At 30.6% G+C, this 15,960-nt stretch overlaps 1 protein-coding gene across 1 annotated transcript; it reads right to left on the reverse strand.

Annotated features, from left to right (window-relative positions):
• Positions 1 to 5,406: 5,406 nt before the first annotated feature.
• Positions 5,407 to 11,211, reverse strand: LOC146950189 (fatty acyl-CoA reductase 3-like). The gene is made up of 10 exons (XM_085746129.1): positions 11,034 to 11,211; positions 10,856 to 10,959; positions 10,216 to 10,418; positions 10,026 to 10,126; positions 7,632 to 7,824; positions 7,358 to 7,519; positions 6,888 to 6,969; positions 6,500 to 6,769; positions 5,867 to 5,994; positions 5,407 to 5,776 (listed from the first exon to the last, which is right to left on the reverse strand). The coding sequence occupies exons 1-10, from the start codon at positions 11,110 to 11,112 to the stop codon at positions 5,620 to 5,622; spliced, it is 1,479 nt and encodes a 492-aa protein (XP_085602255.1). The 5' UTR covers positions 11,113 to 11,211; the 3' UTR covers positions 5,407 to 5,619.
• Positions 11,212 to 15,960: the final 4,749 nt, after the last annotated feature.

The following is a 15,960-nucleotide window of genomic DNA, read 5'->3' on the forward strand; positions in this document are numbered from 1 at the left end:
CCCAAGACCATGAGATTAGTAATGACATGAACCAATTTTTTTTCTTAAACAACATTACATCAACATTATAATATTCAAGTTTATACACTGTATGTTTTGATGTTGTTATACTTAGATTAGTAAATTCCCAGTACTTTATTAAACGAATAAGAAATACTTATACTTTTTCCTTATGTTGAGCATAAAATTTTGGTATAGTTATAAACTAAATAAGTATTGACGTAATTTATATTACTTCATTGTGGTCCTAATTAAGAACAGCGGGGTTAACAAAAAAACATAAGAGTGGTAGCTTCGACAATATGAGTATGATATACAAACACTGTATTATTTATCCAGGAATTCTGGCATATTTTGTTTCCTTTCTCTGCATTCGAAACTTTCAGACAATTGCTTTTAGGATATTAAGAGCTGAGGATGGTGGATATGCTATAACTCTAAATATAAGCCGGTATAGTATAGTATTGTTAGAAACAATTAAAGTTAGCTATTTTAGTCTCAATTGTAAATAGGGGCATTTATATTAGAGCACGATGCTCATTGTATATTAACTTGAAATTTTTTCTCATTTCATCAAGAATGAAATACCATTCTCTTTTCTCTCAAGTTCTCAACATTTACACCACGAAACAAATATTTTGAAGAAAAAAAGAAAGGGTTTGAAGCATGTCAGAGATAGGATTAGCCATCAAAGGACCGACGACAAAAAGGAACATCAATGTTACCAATAAACTCAAAGAAAAAAATGGATTTCAATAAGCATGAATTGCTATTTCTATACCAATTAAGCAGTGGAAAGACAGAAGGGTTTGAAGGTTTGTCCAACCATTTGGAAAACAGAATTTTTTTGAGGATGTGCAAATGATGATTGGGATAGCATGATTGCCATGTATTTATAGTACAGGAACAGGTGTAGAAGCCATGCCTTGGAAACCAACATACTTAAGGTGATTGGTTATGTAGAAGCCATGAGTTTGCATGGGATATGGGAAAGGTCATATTTAATAGCATGAAAATAAGTACATTGAACAACACTCCCCACTTATTCCAACGCTGGCTATTAGGGAAAACTCAACAATCAGTATTTGAATTTCAAAGTGGGGATAGAGGAGGGAAAAGTGGTAGGGTTAAGTGACTATTAGCAATTAATGAAGGATAATTAGAGGGAAAAATTAGGGTAAATGGTTGCAAGACCTAATAAGCATTTAGAGTAAGGGATATAAATTTCTAAAGACTAAAGAAAGTAAAATAGCATTAATCAATCATTACATATACTTAATTTGATACACTTTTTCTTGACCACCTCATTCTTGAAATAATAATGTTTCAAAGTAAAATCATTCTATCGATGAAATAATGACTTCGATATGCAACAACAGAAAAGTGGAGTAGCAAAAGGCTAAAGAAATACAAAGTTGTGCTATAGCACCTAAAACCAAAAGGAAGAAAACACAACAGGGCTTAACAATTCTGCAAAACTGCTCTAATCACCCAACCAAGCAAAGCATAGGATCCAAAGAACATTCGTATAAAAGACACCAAGTTTATGATACCAACATTTTGCCTTAATCTTCAACAACTCTATCTATTCTATTGCAGATAAACAATGTAGACAAAAACACCACATATTTAAAAAAAAAATAAAAAAAAAAAAGAAGAACTCCAACTCAAGGTACATAAACTCTTATTTGATAATAACTTACAATCAACAACAATGGTTCAATGAAATGGATAAAATCAAATATTTGACATCGAAAAGAATACAAAAAAAATGAAGAAGGCATAAGCATAATTTCCTGCTGCACAAAACTGAAGAGACATTTGTTCTTGATGAAAACCGATAGAAAAGTTTGGTCAAGGTTTTCCAAAAAAGGCTGCTCCTGTTTTAAACTCTTATATTGATAGAAAAGTTGTAAAATCCACTTACCTAAACTTCATTCATAAAAGGATCAATTATTGATAGAAAACTTGGATGAGATCGAAGACAAAATCAAGTAAAGGAGACAAAATTAACTTTAGAAAAAGATTAATGGAATTGATTCAAAGTGATAGAACGAAAACAAAAACCCAAAACAAAAAATACCCAGCCAAGCAAACAACTACAATCAATTTCTACATACCCGCGCCACTGCCTCTTTTGCTCCAGATTGAAAAAGCTGCAATGCCATGCTTGAAACAGATTGAAACAAAAGCAGAAAAATATATGAGGATGGAAAAAATGATATAAAAATGATGAGAGAAAGCAAATGAGATGAAGGGTAAGAAAGAAGAAGAAAACAAATGATGATAGAGTATTAAATTAAAATGGAAAAAACTGGAAAGGTCAGCAAGCTAAGCTCGGTAACATTGCTAATAGGAACTTGAAAATTAGAGAGAGGAAGGGTGGTGTGACATTTGCATCTGTGTGGGAAATATACTATTGTGTGCTGAGTGAAAGCTGTATGGTTTTCCATGGGTATCCTAATTCCCAATAGACGTGATTAAATGCAGTTAGTAGTTCAAGCATTCAAAACCCAGATATTCTGAAAGACCAATGTATCACGGTTCACAACATTGTTTAGTTAATTCCACCGAATTAATAAGGCCTGATTCCAAAAAAAAAAATCAACAAACTTCTTTTAATAAGCAAGCCGCATAACTCTCATTTACTGCACATGTATTGGAAGTGTTGCAACAAACTTCCAAAATAATTTGAATTTCAAATTTCACAATTAAAAGGAGGAAAAAATTAGGGTTGCTTAGCAAGCATTAATTACATGGAATTAGAGGGAAAAATTAGGTTTAGTGATAAGCAAGACCTAATAAGCTTTAAGAGTAAGTGATATAATACTATCACACTGTTATTTTGGAGGCGGCATCTTTAAAACGATTGCTTTTCATGTTAGGGAAGAGCTCATCCAATCAAATTAACTTCCTGTATAGTTACATGGGCCTATGGCCTAACCAACGACAGACCAGACTTTTTTCTAAAACAAAAAAGGTCTAGACTTTTTTAGAAGCATATTTAGCTTAAAAGACCAAGCCACAGGCCATTCAAAAAGCCTCTTAGGTCTATTTGGTCGGCCTATTTAAGTAAATATGAATACTATTATTTATTATTATATTATATTTTGTACTTTGAATTAAAATAAAAGTTTATTAACTTTTTCAGTAATTTAAGCTTATCAGTATACATTAATCTTTTGCATATTTAAATGTATTATTATAAACTAGAATTTAAATATGATACAATATATAGTCAAATTCCCTAAAAACTTATCTTGATTATCCAAAGAGAGTTTAATCTAATTGATATATTAGTTTGTCAGTCTATTTAAACTTAGATCACCTTGCTTATTAAAAGATGTTCATATGAAATAGGGTTTTAAACAGGCTAGCAGGCCGTATCAGGCTTTCAGACGGTCAGACTCAGGCCTAAAAAATAAGCCTATGACAGGTCGCAGGTCAAACTTAAGCCTTCAAAAAATATGGCAGGCCAGGCTCAGGCCTTACAAAGCCTAACTCGACCTAACCTATTCCCACCCTTGCACACATCCTCACATAAGGAAATACCAATTGCAGTCGGTGTGACCACACCAGAAAATTATTTACTTTATAAGAAAATCTTCAATATTTTCCAGCCAGGATTTCCTTTAGAAAATAGAATCTTGAAGATTTATATGTTTGATTTGTATTATTATTATTATAATAAGAATGACAGATAATAGAGTATAATGTATCTTTGTAAGTTTTTTAGCCTTAAGACATGTCTTGACTTGACGAGTCTTTAAAGTGTAATTCACTTAAACTTTTCCTTATAATAAAAAAAAAACAGCCTTAATTGTGGTCTTGGTCTTCTTATTTTCACCATTTTGTATAATTGGTATCATTTTGATAGTTTTGATCCCTCTATCAAATATTTAGTCTAAAATAAGGGTGATACGATATGTTTAAAAATAATTGTTTTAAAGGAGTTATCTTACAATTTCATAGATACTGATATTTTCCCATCATTAGATCATATACCACATCCTTTAAAACATACTCCCTCCGTCTCAAATATAAACAAAAATTTGTCAGTAAAAATTAATGTATTTGGTTCAAAATTTATATCAAATACGTCAACTTATGTTGACTCATTTTTGCTATATTTTGAGACGATGAGGTATATCTTCACCAATTTTTAGTTAAGAAATACGATGGAGGGAACAAAATTTTCAAATTTTAAAGTAGGGAACCAAGCCTACAAAATGATGAAAATAGAGAGACCAAAATTACAATTAAATCAGTATTACTTATGTGCCCACCCGCTCTCTCACACAGTTGATTCAAAGTATTGTTGTTTGGAAACACAGTTGATTCAAAGTATTGTTGTTTGGAATAATGTAAATGTTGGAGAACGATAGAAGGGGCGGAAGTAGAGGACCAGAGGTGTTCATGTTTGATCAATTCTAATATATAGTGCAATAACCGAAGTGAAATGTTAAAATTTGAACAAATAAAACAAGAAAAATCAGTTTTCTTTAATTGATTTGATCTATTTTTGGTTTTTATGATGCAAATTGATTCAATCTACCATTACCCATCAGCCGTTAATTGTCATACACAGTTATGATACTGAATGAGAATACCTAACCTACTTTTCTTTTTTGAATTTCTTGGTTCTATGATCATGAAAATGTTTACCGTTTACGGACATGTTATGGTATGACCGTTTGTCAGAATCACGTTAAATCGTTCTCGTGAGCTTTGCTCAATTGATATAAACAATGCATAATATATGCAAGGTCCGAGATTCAAAGCCCGACCACCACAAAAAAAATAAAATTACGTTAAATCACCACAATTATATCAAACATGCACTTAAACAGCATGTAGACCACTCTTTCTCTATATCGAATGTCGGTTAACTATTTTTTTATACATAATCACAATACCAATTAGTAGAATTGGACTTGCATATTGAACTACTAAAAAAATGAAGGATGAGACAACTTCGGTTGTAAAGTGGTTGATTTGTAAAATTGTTGCAAGGGCCGAATAAGTTGGAGGTAAGGGACAAAACACAGTGAAATTTTTGTCACTTACTAAACCACAACACAACTTTTAATTCAAAGTACAAGTTGTCTAAAATACGAAGATATTCTTTTGTCTATCAAAATCGTATAAGACCAAAAGTTGTTTAATACCATAAAAGTTAGTTCTCTGATATTCTGTCTTGTTGTGTCAAAAAAAAATTATGTCTTGTGTTATGTTGTTCTATCTTATGTTGTCATATCCAATATGTACTTTTTATCCGATCAAACACACCTTATGTGTAATAGTTGTGTCTAAACGATCTTTTACATGAGAATATAGAAGTAAAAGATATATTTTTTTGACTGGAAGTATAGAAGTAAAATATGAAATATAAAACACACGGTAAAATTAATATTTGATCACATATATATGATCAATTATAAAATTTAAATAGTATATTACATATCAAAGTATGATATGACAAGCACAACTTTAATTTGAAAACAATTACAATGAAATTACAAGTTTAAATCATAGAACATATATAAATCAACAATTGTCAATGCAAAATACATTATCACACACAAACTCACTTTAATTAATGCATCTTTTTTGGTATGATTAAAACTTTAATGCATACTTGAAGATACCAGGGATGTGGATATTCATGAAGTAATCTTCCCAATCAATAATTTTGGGATCAAAGTAAAACAAATTCATTTCTGCACCTTCTTGTTTTACGGCTAATAGCAACTTTTCTGTATTCATATCATCAAATCTGTGTACAAAAACAAACACTAAGTTAATTAATGAACCAAATGCTTTAGTATGATATTTTAATTTAGATGCTAATTATCAATTAACTTACATGCCATTGAAGAACAAGTAAGGCAGGTAAAGATCAACCAACCGCATAACTGTACTGATTTTCCGATTTAGGTCAGTATATATTCCCCGAAAATATTGGCACAAAATTGAATTTGCCACTTCTAGTCCCTGTTAGATGAAAATATTTTTAGCGCAATGTTGCTAATCGAGAAAATTACACTCACCTCCCTACACCACAGTGGTACATATGTTCTATTTTTTCAAATATGTCACTACTCTCTTTGTTTGACACCAAAGAGAAATATATAGAAATTGTGTATAAAGACTAATCTAACTCATAAACAAGAAGGAAACACAACCAAAGAGCTCAGTAAAACATAAAGTCCTTACAATGTCATTTCATAAATAGTTACCACTCATATTTAATTTGCAACAAAAAATTGAACCCAGATCATTTAATTCATGAATAGTCCCAAAAGTTTAAATCTCGATCATTTAACTCATTCAACTCTTTTAGCTCAAATTAGTTGAGTTATGAGACCCCACAATCCCACACACATTCCCATTTTCAAATTATAAAGGAGAAACGTGTGTAATACACCAAATCAAAACCTTTTACAAAAGGAATGTGAATTGTAATGGTTGAAATTAATGAATAAAAGTAATTAAGTACCTTTAAAGGAAGCAAGTAGCATATGAACATGTATCTCCGGAAGCTAGCTATGTTGCTAAACACAGTAATATTGCCAACCTTAATCGATTTTCCATCCTTGTTTATCAATGGTTTTTTGGTGAAATATTTAAGGTTATAGTCTCTGAAAGTACGGTACGTAATTGGATTTCTGACAGAGGAACCAACATGATATATGATATGATCACTAGGTTGATTTGCATGAGCCATCATAGCTACTATAATTGCATTTACCACCATGTCTGCTGGTATCTGCTCAAAATTCAACATCAATATTAATATTGTACTACTATCAATTTGTGGAATTTATCAAAAGAAAGATTTCGTGCATAGACCAAAACAAGAAAAAAAAAAATATTTGGTGACTCACCACGTCGAAAACTGCGTCGAGATCTGCCATGAAGCTTGTTAACTTTCCTTTACCATAAGCAACGACTACACTGTCTATGGTTCTGCAGAAAACTCCAAATATAAGAAAAATGGAGGATAATTGAGATTCAAAACTTTACTAGAAAAAGTTGAATAATTACCTAAAATTAGAGAAAAATTATATCCATCTTTAATTACGTTAGATAAATCAGATTCAAAGATGATTATTTTTTTATTTATTTATCAAAGAAATATTAGTTTTTTTTTTTTTGACCGAAGAAATATTAGTTCAATAATAAGAGTTTGAATTTGTAATATCAATAAATGTAATTCAAATCGCCGCCTAGGTAACAATTGTAAAATGACCAACCATTAATGTCACTTTCATTAATAATAATTTTTTTCATTCTAAAAAAAAAAAAAACTCATTCAACTTTTTTTAATAGAATAAGATATAATTTGGTGATTTACCTTAAGCCTTCAACCCATCCAGGGAAAGGTTCTCTACAAGTGCTAGTAACAATGGTAGGTCGAACAATAACAACAGACATGTTTTCCTTGAAAGTTTCTACAAGCATTTCTCCCATTGCTTTAGTAAACACATATGTGTTTGGCCATCCATAGTTAGTAGCTCTAATAAATTCAATCATGCAAAAAAAAAAAAAAAAAAAAGATATTCAACTTTTTGTATTTATTAGAATTCACAATCATGCAAAAAAATTGAGAGTTTCACTTATTTGATTACCTTTCCATACCCAAGTCCTTCATGGCCACTTCAATATCATGTTCAGTTGTTCCATGTGCCTGAAATTGATTCAATTTCTCCTCCACTAATTTCTTTTCCATATTAATGTCAAGTCCTGGAACTCCATTTAGTGACACACCGTAGCGATGAGGATCCTCTAATATGAGTCCTCCTCCCTCGCCACACACATAAGCTGCAAGGTATAACAATAACAAAATAAAAAAATTCCATAAGTACAACTTAGGTGATAAAAAAAACTACTTAAAATTTTATTCACAAAATACTTGCAGGCATGGCCGGATTTAGCATAAGGATTGGTTACGCTATAAGCACACCATATTTTTACATAGGATGGAGTATATAAGAATAAAATATTAGAAAAAGTTGACGATTCATTTTGTTCCCGTTAGCAACTGTAAGTGTTACAAATGAACTTGGACTAATAAAACTATTGAAACTATTTTTTTTTTTTGACACAAAAACTACTGAAACTATTATTTTAGGTGAAATAATACATAATCACTAGTTTTATTAGGAAAACTTTTTGAGATGATTATTTTAGCCACATCAAAAATTTAGTCTTGGATCCACCCCTACTTGCATGGACATAAAACATACTCCTTTTTAAGAAATATATATGCTAACTTGTGACATATTATATATTAAAATATAATACTATCTTAATGTCATGAAGACTATTTACATTAGTATAGTCGATTCAAAAAAATATAAGTGGTCTAATTAAGTTGTTGCAACAAATGTGACTAAAAAAGACATCTTTTTTGATACATGCATGTTTGAATACAAAGGGATTAATTGTGATGAAGATTTGACTTTATTATATGGATGGATAGCAGTCCCTCTGCCATACAATAACATATAAACATACTTTCCCCTAAAAAAATAATGAACATATTTGACAATTTCAAACAAATTACAAAATTATTTAATAAATAAATAAAAATAATATTTTAGCTATATTACTTTTTTTTTTTGAAGGAAATGTATTAATCTTTTTTTTTTAAAAGACAAACTCTATTAATCTTATTAAGTACTTCATCGCTCTAGTCTCGAATGAAAGTTTTGAAGGAACTATATTAATCTTTTAAGAAATGCTAACATGTGCCCTCTTGTTAAGAAGTTTAAAATGAAAACTTTATATTTGAAATTGTGCATTCAACATATTAAAACAGGAAAAATTATCTTTTTCTACCTAAATTTCATCAATCATTTTTAATTCAATATCTATTCAATTCAATATCTTACACTTTACACATATACATATAATGGTAAACACACAATTCTACCTTGAGTCATTGCAATACTACCGATAATAATTGATGAGTGTATTAGGAAGACATTATTAAATGGTGTAAAAATAGTTGAATTTTCTTACGTTTGAGACTACGAAATATAAGTATTTATTCACTTACATTTAAATTGGGTTGATACCTAAAATAATTTCTCTAATTTGTGTGAGTTCTGAAAATAGTCTCTGTAAAAAGAAAATTACAGATTGCACCCCTATACTTTTCATATTTTTCCCTCACCTTGTTAAAATAGATATTTGGGGGAAGTTTTAAAATTGTCCTCGCAAAAGGTCAAGATGACTGAAAATTACCTCTTTAAAGGGTTAAAATATGAAGAATCCAAAATTTCTAGAGTTGAACCTGTGGTTTTTCTTCTACATAAGTTATTTTTAGACCTTGCCCAAATTACGATAGTTATTTGATGTATTAAGCCATTTAAATTTATTAGTTCACATTAGTTTTTCACATATGTAAATATACTATTGTCTTTTTTAGTAAATGTAAATATATTAGGCTTAATAGCAGTTTTGACTCCCTATGTTTTAAGACGTTGCGATTTTGGCCCCTAATAAAATAAAATACAAAAATGCCCCCTAAATATTACCTCTTTTGCAGTTTTGGCCCCCTGACCAATTTTAACCAAGTCAATGCACAAGTGGACGCCACGTGTGTAATTTTTTTTCTAATTAATTTTTTTAATTAAAAAATAAAAAAAAATATCTTTTTAATAATTAAAAAAAAAATACACATGTGGCCTCTACGTCAGCTTTGACTTGGTCAAAATTGGCCTGAGGCCAAAACTGCAAAAGGGGCAATACTTAGGGGCGATTTTGAATTTTATTTTGTTAGGGGGCCAAAATCACAACTTCTTGAAACATAAGGGGTCAAAACTGCTAATAAGCCAATATACTATTATTAACTATAGTAGAATTTAAATATGATATCATGTATAGTCAGATTCATTAAAATGTCATGTAAAATATTAAAATGAAATTTACACCTAAGCATTTAAAAGTCTAACTCTGTCGAACCTATTTTGACCCTCAGAGAGTAGTAATTTTCACTAGCACATGTCTATACCAACCTGTTGAAACGTGGACAAGCACCTTTAGTTGAATACATTTTTTGGCAAAGCTCGAAACATGTTTGACTCCTAATGTATTTATACCCAATGCAACATCGTATCTGAATTTAATAACAATCAATGAAGAATTATATACAACTTTTAACCATAAAGAAATTAACGTGACACATAAGGTTCTAAATTGTATCACCTTTCATCAAATTTTGTTGTTGCAGCTAAATTAACTATAACATCTGTTTGATTGCAAATCTCCTCTTCTAGAATGGATTCCTTCAAATTCAAGCCTTCCTTAGAAATGTCTCCAGGCACCAAAGTCAACTTTTCAGAGACAAAAGAGTTGAATTTTGAACCCTGATTTTCCTTCAGCAATTTAAACAAGTCCTTCCCTATTATCTACATATCAAACACAAACTTATTACGTATACATAATGAGAAAAAAGTAGTAAAAATGTTATTTAAAATATCAAAAAACAGAAAGAATGAAAAATGTTATTTTATACGAAAATGAGACTTATATTCAGGGCCGGTTTTAAGATTTTTGATGCTCTGGATGAAACAATAAAATTTTGTCCTTTTAATTATTCTAATGTTTTTCTTCATCCATTTTTTGTTGCAAAAAATTTATTTATAATCAAAGTTCTCTAAAAATATATTTTCAATAGAATTAATCAAAGAGAATTAAAAAGAAATATATATCTATATAATACTAATTATCAAGTAAAAATAATAATTTTGGTTCCACTAAGAATGGTGTCCTGGACTGCCGGCCTTTCCACCCACCCTTAGGACCATGCTTATATTTGTTCTAATAATATACAAATATTCATCACCTCATTGCGGAAACGTTGGGCAGCAGATTCAGAATCCTTAGCTCTTAGAAGAAGATAAAGTTTCTTCACATTTGGTTGAACTCTCAAAATCTTTTCAACCAAAACTGCAAAACTAAACAAGTAAACAAACATATATATAATTAAGTCATGGCTTAAAGACAGAGAGAGATATGTATACTTTTTGCGAGGAAGCCAGTGGCACCAGTGACTAAAATTGTTCTGCCCTCAAGAAAGTTCAATATGCTTCCCAATTCCATTTGAAATAAAGGAAGAAATTTTTTAAAGTGAAGTTTTCGCTACAAATGAATGAAATGGGCACAATGACAATGTTCTGGAATTATGATTAATGCCTTGATGGTGATATACCAATACCATATGTCTTTATATAGACATATGACACATGAATACTATAATATTTTTTTGAGGGGACATGAATACTATAGTATTATTAAGTGGTTTTTAGGTAGGAAAAAGAAAATATGATGTAGGATGAATCAATGAAAGTAATCCTATTAACACATATTTTATAACACACTTTTTATTTGTTCAAATTTATGGGTCTCACCAAAATTATATGCGATCCACATGGTTTGGCGAGACCTATATGAAATTTAACTAATAAAGAAGAGTATGTTTCTGTACAAAAGGAAAATGAGTGTGTTGCTAGGACTCTATGTTTTGAAAATATTTTGAAACTCTAACAACGATAGGTGCTTCTCACTCTAAATATAAGTTTATGGTATTACTCATTCTCACAACTGAAATGTCATCCGAATATTAATAACTCAAAATTCAACTTATGTTTGTTTTTTTCTTCATATTTTGTTAGATTAACGTCAAACAAGTCGTGTCACTCCAGCTCTAGAGACGCGGGGATCTTAATTTCAACTTAAAGGCAGGTGCATGCAGGGATGAATCTAGAAATTTATTGAATGGGGTGAATCTTTTAATAGTATACATTGAAATTAAATACTCCTAAAAATCACTTAAAATCTAAAAATTCAAATTAAGAGTTCAATCTCAATCTCAGTTGAAAGAGATATATATATTTTTTTAGGAAAGAGATATACATATTTAATATGTGACACACCATAAACTATTATATTCCAAAAATTTTGATGTTTTAGTGAATTTATTATTGTTTTCTCAAGTTTACCCTTGTTGGAAAACTCCATAAACTATTAAAGTAGTTGTGACCTTTGGTTTATCACATGTGAATTTAATGATAAATAAGGACATTTTAGTCAAAAACACATAAATATTTATATACTTTAATTACTCCTTAAAACTTGTGCCAAGAGCTAAAACATCAAAAGAAAAGGAATGGAGGGAGTATCTTTTAACTTTTTAAGAAGTGTAATTAAGAAGCTAATGATAATCTCTAATAAAAAGGCGGTGAAGGATCACATGGGAAGGTAAAATCCCTTCCCACCATGGGTCAGTTTGGTTTTAGTGGTTTGATCAAAAGGAGACCATAATATTATTGTGCTCTATCAGCATCATATTTTTTTCCCACCATCTTTCTCAACCATTCTCTCTCTTCTCACCCACCACTTGCAGCAACTCATTTTTTTCCCACCACCTCTTCTCTACTTTACTTTTTATCAATGGTTTCTATGCAAAATATTAATCATAATTAGCAATAGTAATGATGATAATAAAATGAAAATGGAATAGATTATACCTGCATATTTTTAGCCTGGATGATTAATTTGACGGAAGAGAGTGGACCGTCCCATGACATACAAACAACGGAGAGTGAACCGCCGCTGCTGCCGCGGCGTTTGGTTAATGTTGTTGTGGCGGCATATTTCAATTTCAGCAATTGTGATGTGTCTCCTTCTCCTGTCAAGAATGTTGTGGAGGGTAACTTGGTCTTTATGGAGGAAAATTGAGGAGGAAGAGCGAGTACAGAAAGGCACCGCGTGGAAGAAGAAGAAGAAGAAGAAGAAGATGGAAAAAGGTTTGTATGGAAGTTGAAGGGGAAGCACTTGGGTGACATAATGTCACCGTGACATTAAATCTGAGCCACACAACACACATTGCCACATAAAATCTGGGCCACACAACACATACAACACATCTGGGCCACACAACACAACACCTTTGTGTGGCCCAGATTTAATATCACGGTGACATTATGTCACCCAAGTATTTTCCGAAGTTGAAGTGAGTCGCCATTGACATGCGCAGTTCAATGAATAAACATATTAATAAATCACAATTGATTAATTTTTTGAATCTTTAGTATTTATTTGGATTTATATTATGCGTTATCTTGATTTTTTTTATCTATCTTCAATTGATTTTCTGGGTTATGTTAGTGTGATAGGAGTGAAGTTGGTGGTAGTGGAATGATGGTGTGAGGAGGTTTATGGTAAAAACGTGAATGAGAGATGGTGGTTGGGAAGGAAGAAAAAAATATAGTGCAGAGAGAACATGATAATTTTGTGGTCTTCTTTTGATCAAATGGTTAATATCACCTTTCCCATGGTGGGAAAGGATTCACATGTCCCATGTGAAATGCCACCTTAAAAAGGCTATTGATAAGATTCTTCTTTTAATTTCAAAAGATCCGTGAGTGCTTTTGAATTTTGATCATCAAATAAAGAGACATGTTTTTTCTATTTTTTTTTTTTTTTACAAAAGACATGTTTTTTGTATGCTACCCCTCGATGAATTGGAGGGTAATTTATCCTTATTAAATAATAAAATCATTTTCTTCATCTTTATTCTTAAAATCAGTTATTATTTTCTTCTGAGAACATCTAATTTCATCATATCCTTCATTTAACATACAATATTTATCTCTTTTGTTCCATAATTGAATCATATTTGTCATTAGGGGTAAATTACCCCCAATTCATCAATAACAATGTATTTTAGTTTTTCTTTTCCTTTTATAATCAATTACCACTTTCATCTCAAAAACATCAAACTTTTTCATCTCTTTCATTGAACACGTAATTTTCATCTCATAGCTCAAGAATCGAATCATAGTTGTAATTAGGGGTAAAATACACACCCAATTCATGAAGAGATAATGTAGAGTGTAGACCTCACCGTGAAATTAATGTTTATAAAGAAGCATCATTAAAAAATGCCTACTAAAAATCAATTAACATGAAAATCAACCAATTTCTATTTGTTTATCAATAAACAAGATGGGCTAACATTATTCCTAATGGTGTGTTTGGTTGTGAGAAGAAAATGAAAAGAGAGAAATAGGTGAGAAAGAGTATAAGAAGAGAGAAACAGATGAGAAATAGAGTAGATTTGATGGGTTGTTTGGTATAAGAGAAAGAAGAGAGAAATAGAAGAGAAAGAGATATTATTGTTTTTTGAAAAGACAAAAATATCCTTGAATAGAAAACAACAAATAATTTATGATTGATTAATTTATTTTTGTACAAATTAACTTAATTTATTAGTTTGATAAAATTAAATTGTTTTAAACCGTAATCCACCTCTCATAAAAATAAAAAAACGTAACCAGAAAACAAATTTAAACCGTAACCCACCTCTCATAAAAATAAAAAATCAAAATCAAAACGTAATCCTGACTAGTGTGACTTGGTGTTGATATTGTGTAATAATAGTGTGGATAAAACTGTAATTTTGGTGGTTCATTGGCACTTTTTCTGCTTTCTTCGCTGGATAGAGGAGATATCAAAAAGTAAGAATTTGCTCTCCTCTAACTCTCTCTCTTCAACTTCTCTCATCAACCAAACTGAAGAAAGTCACTAACTCTTCTCTATTTCTCTCCCACCTATTTCTCTCTTCTATATTTCTCTAGAACCAAACAAACCCTAAGTGTCAACAAGATGAATCATATCATATCCTCTCCTCATAAAATTATTTAAGTAAGTCCCACCAAACAAATCACCTATTAACAATCACCACATTTTGCCAAAATAATTTAAAATATAATACTATCACACTGTTATTTTGGAGGCGGCATCTTTAAAACGATTGCTTTTCATGTTAGAGAAGAGCTCATCCAATCAAATTAACTTCCTGTATAGTTACATGGGCCTATGGCCTAACCAACAACAGGTCAGACCAGACTATTTTCTAAAACAAAAAAGGTCTAGACTTTTTTAGAAGCCTATTTTGTTTAAAAGGCCAAGCCACAGGCCATTTAAAAAGCCTCTTAGGTCTATTTGATCGGCCTATTTAAGTAAATGTGAATACTATTATTTATTATTATATTATATTTTGTACTTTGAATTAAAATAAAAGGTTATTAACTTTTTCAGTAATTTAAGCTTATCAGTATACATTAATCTTTTGCATACTTAAATGTATTATTATAAACTAGAATTTAAATATGATACAATATATAGTCAAATTCCCTAAAAACTTATCTTGATTATCCAAAGAGAGTTTAATCTAATTGATATATTAGTTTGCCAGTCTATTTAAACTTAGATCACATTGCTTATTAAAAGATGTTCATATGAAATAGGCTTTTAAACAGGCTAGCAGGCCGTATCAGGCTTTCAGAAGGTCAGACTCAAGCCTAAAAAATAAGCCTATGACAGGCTGCAGGTCAAACTTAAGCCTTCAAAAAATATGGCAGGCCAGGCTCAGGCCTTACAAAGCCTAACTCGACCTAACCTATTTCCACCCTTGCACACATCCTCACATAAGGAAATACCAATTGCAGTCGGTGTGACCACACCAGAAAATTATTTATTTTATAAGAAAATCTTAAATATTTTCCAGCCAGGATTTCCTTTAGAAAATAGACCTTATAATAAATAAATAAAACAGCCTTAATTGTGTTCTTGGTCTTGTTATTTTCACCATTTTGTATAATCGGTATCATTTTGATAGTTTTGATCCCTCTATCAAATATTTAGTCTAAAATAGGGGTGATACGATATGTTTAAAAATAATTGTTTTAAAGGAGTTATCTTACAATTTCATAGATACTGATATTTTCCCATCATTAGATCATATACCACATCCTTTAAAACATACTCCCTCCGTCTCAAATATAAACAAAAATTTGTCAGTAAAAATTAATGTATTTGGTTCAAAATTTATATCAAATACGTCAACTTTTGTTGACTCATTTTTACTATATTTTGAGACGATGA

Source organism: Medicago sativa, chromosome 2 (genome assembly GCF_051527215.1).
Source record: "Medicago sativa cultivar Bolivia chromosome 2, Bolivia_mono, whole genome shotgun sequence".
NCBI classification, from domain to species: domain Eukaryota; kingdom Viridiplantae; phylum Streptophyta; class Magnoliopsida; order Fabales; family Fabaceae; genus Medicago; species Medicago sativa.

Bases quoted from the DNA above. Each gene is read 5' to 3' on its own strand.
- LOC146950189 (XM_085746129.1), bottom strand. From the start codon at position 11,112: ATGGAATTGGGAAGCATATTGAACTTTCTTGAGGGCAGAACAATTTTA. The intron at 5,995-6,499 runs GTACTTAATTAC...TTCATCTAACAG, and splicing joins GCTACTTGCTTCCTTTAAAG to GGACTAGAAGTGGCAAATTC. The intron at 5,777-5,866 runs GTAAGTTAATTG...TTTTGTACACAG, and splicing joins TACTTGTTCTTCAATGGCAT to ATTTGATGATATGAATACAG.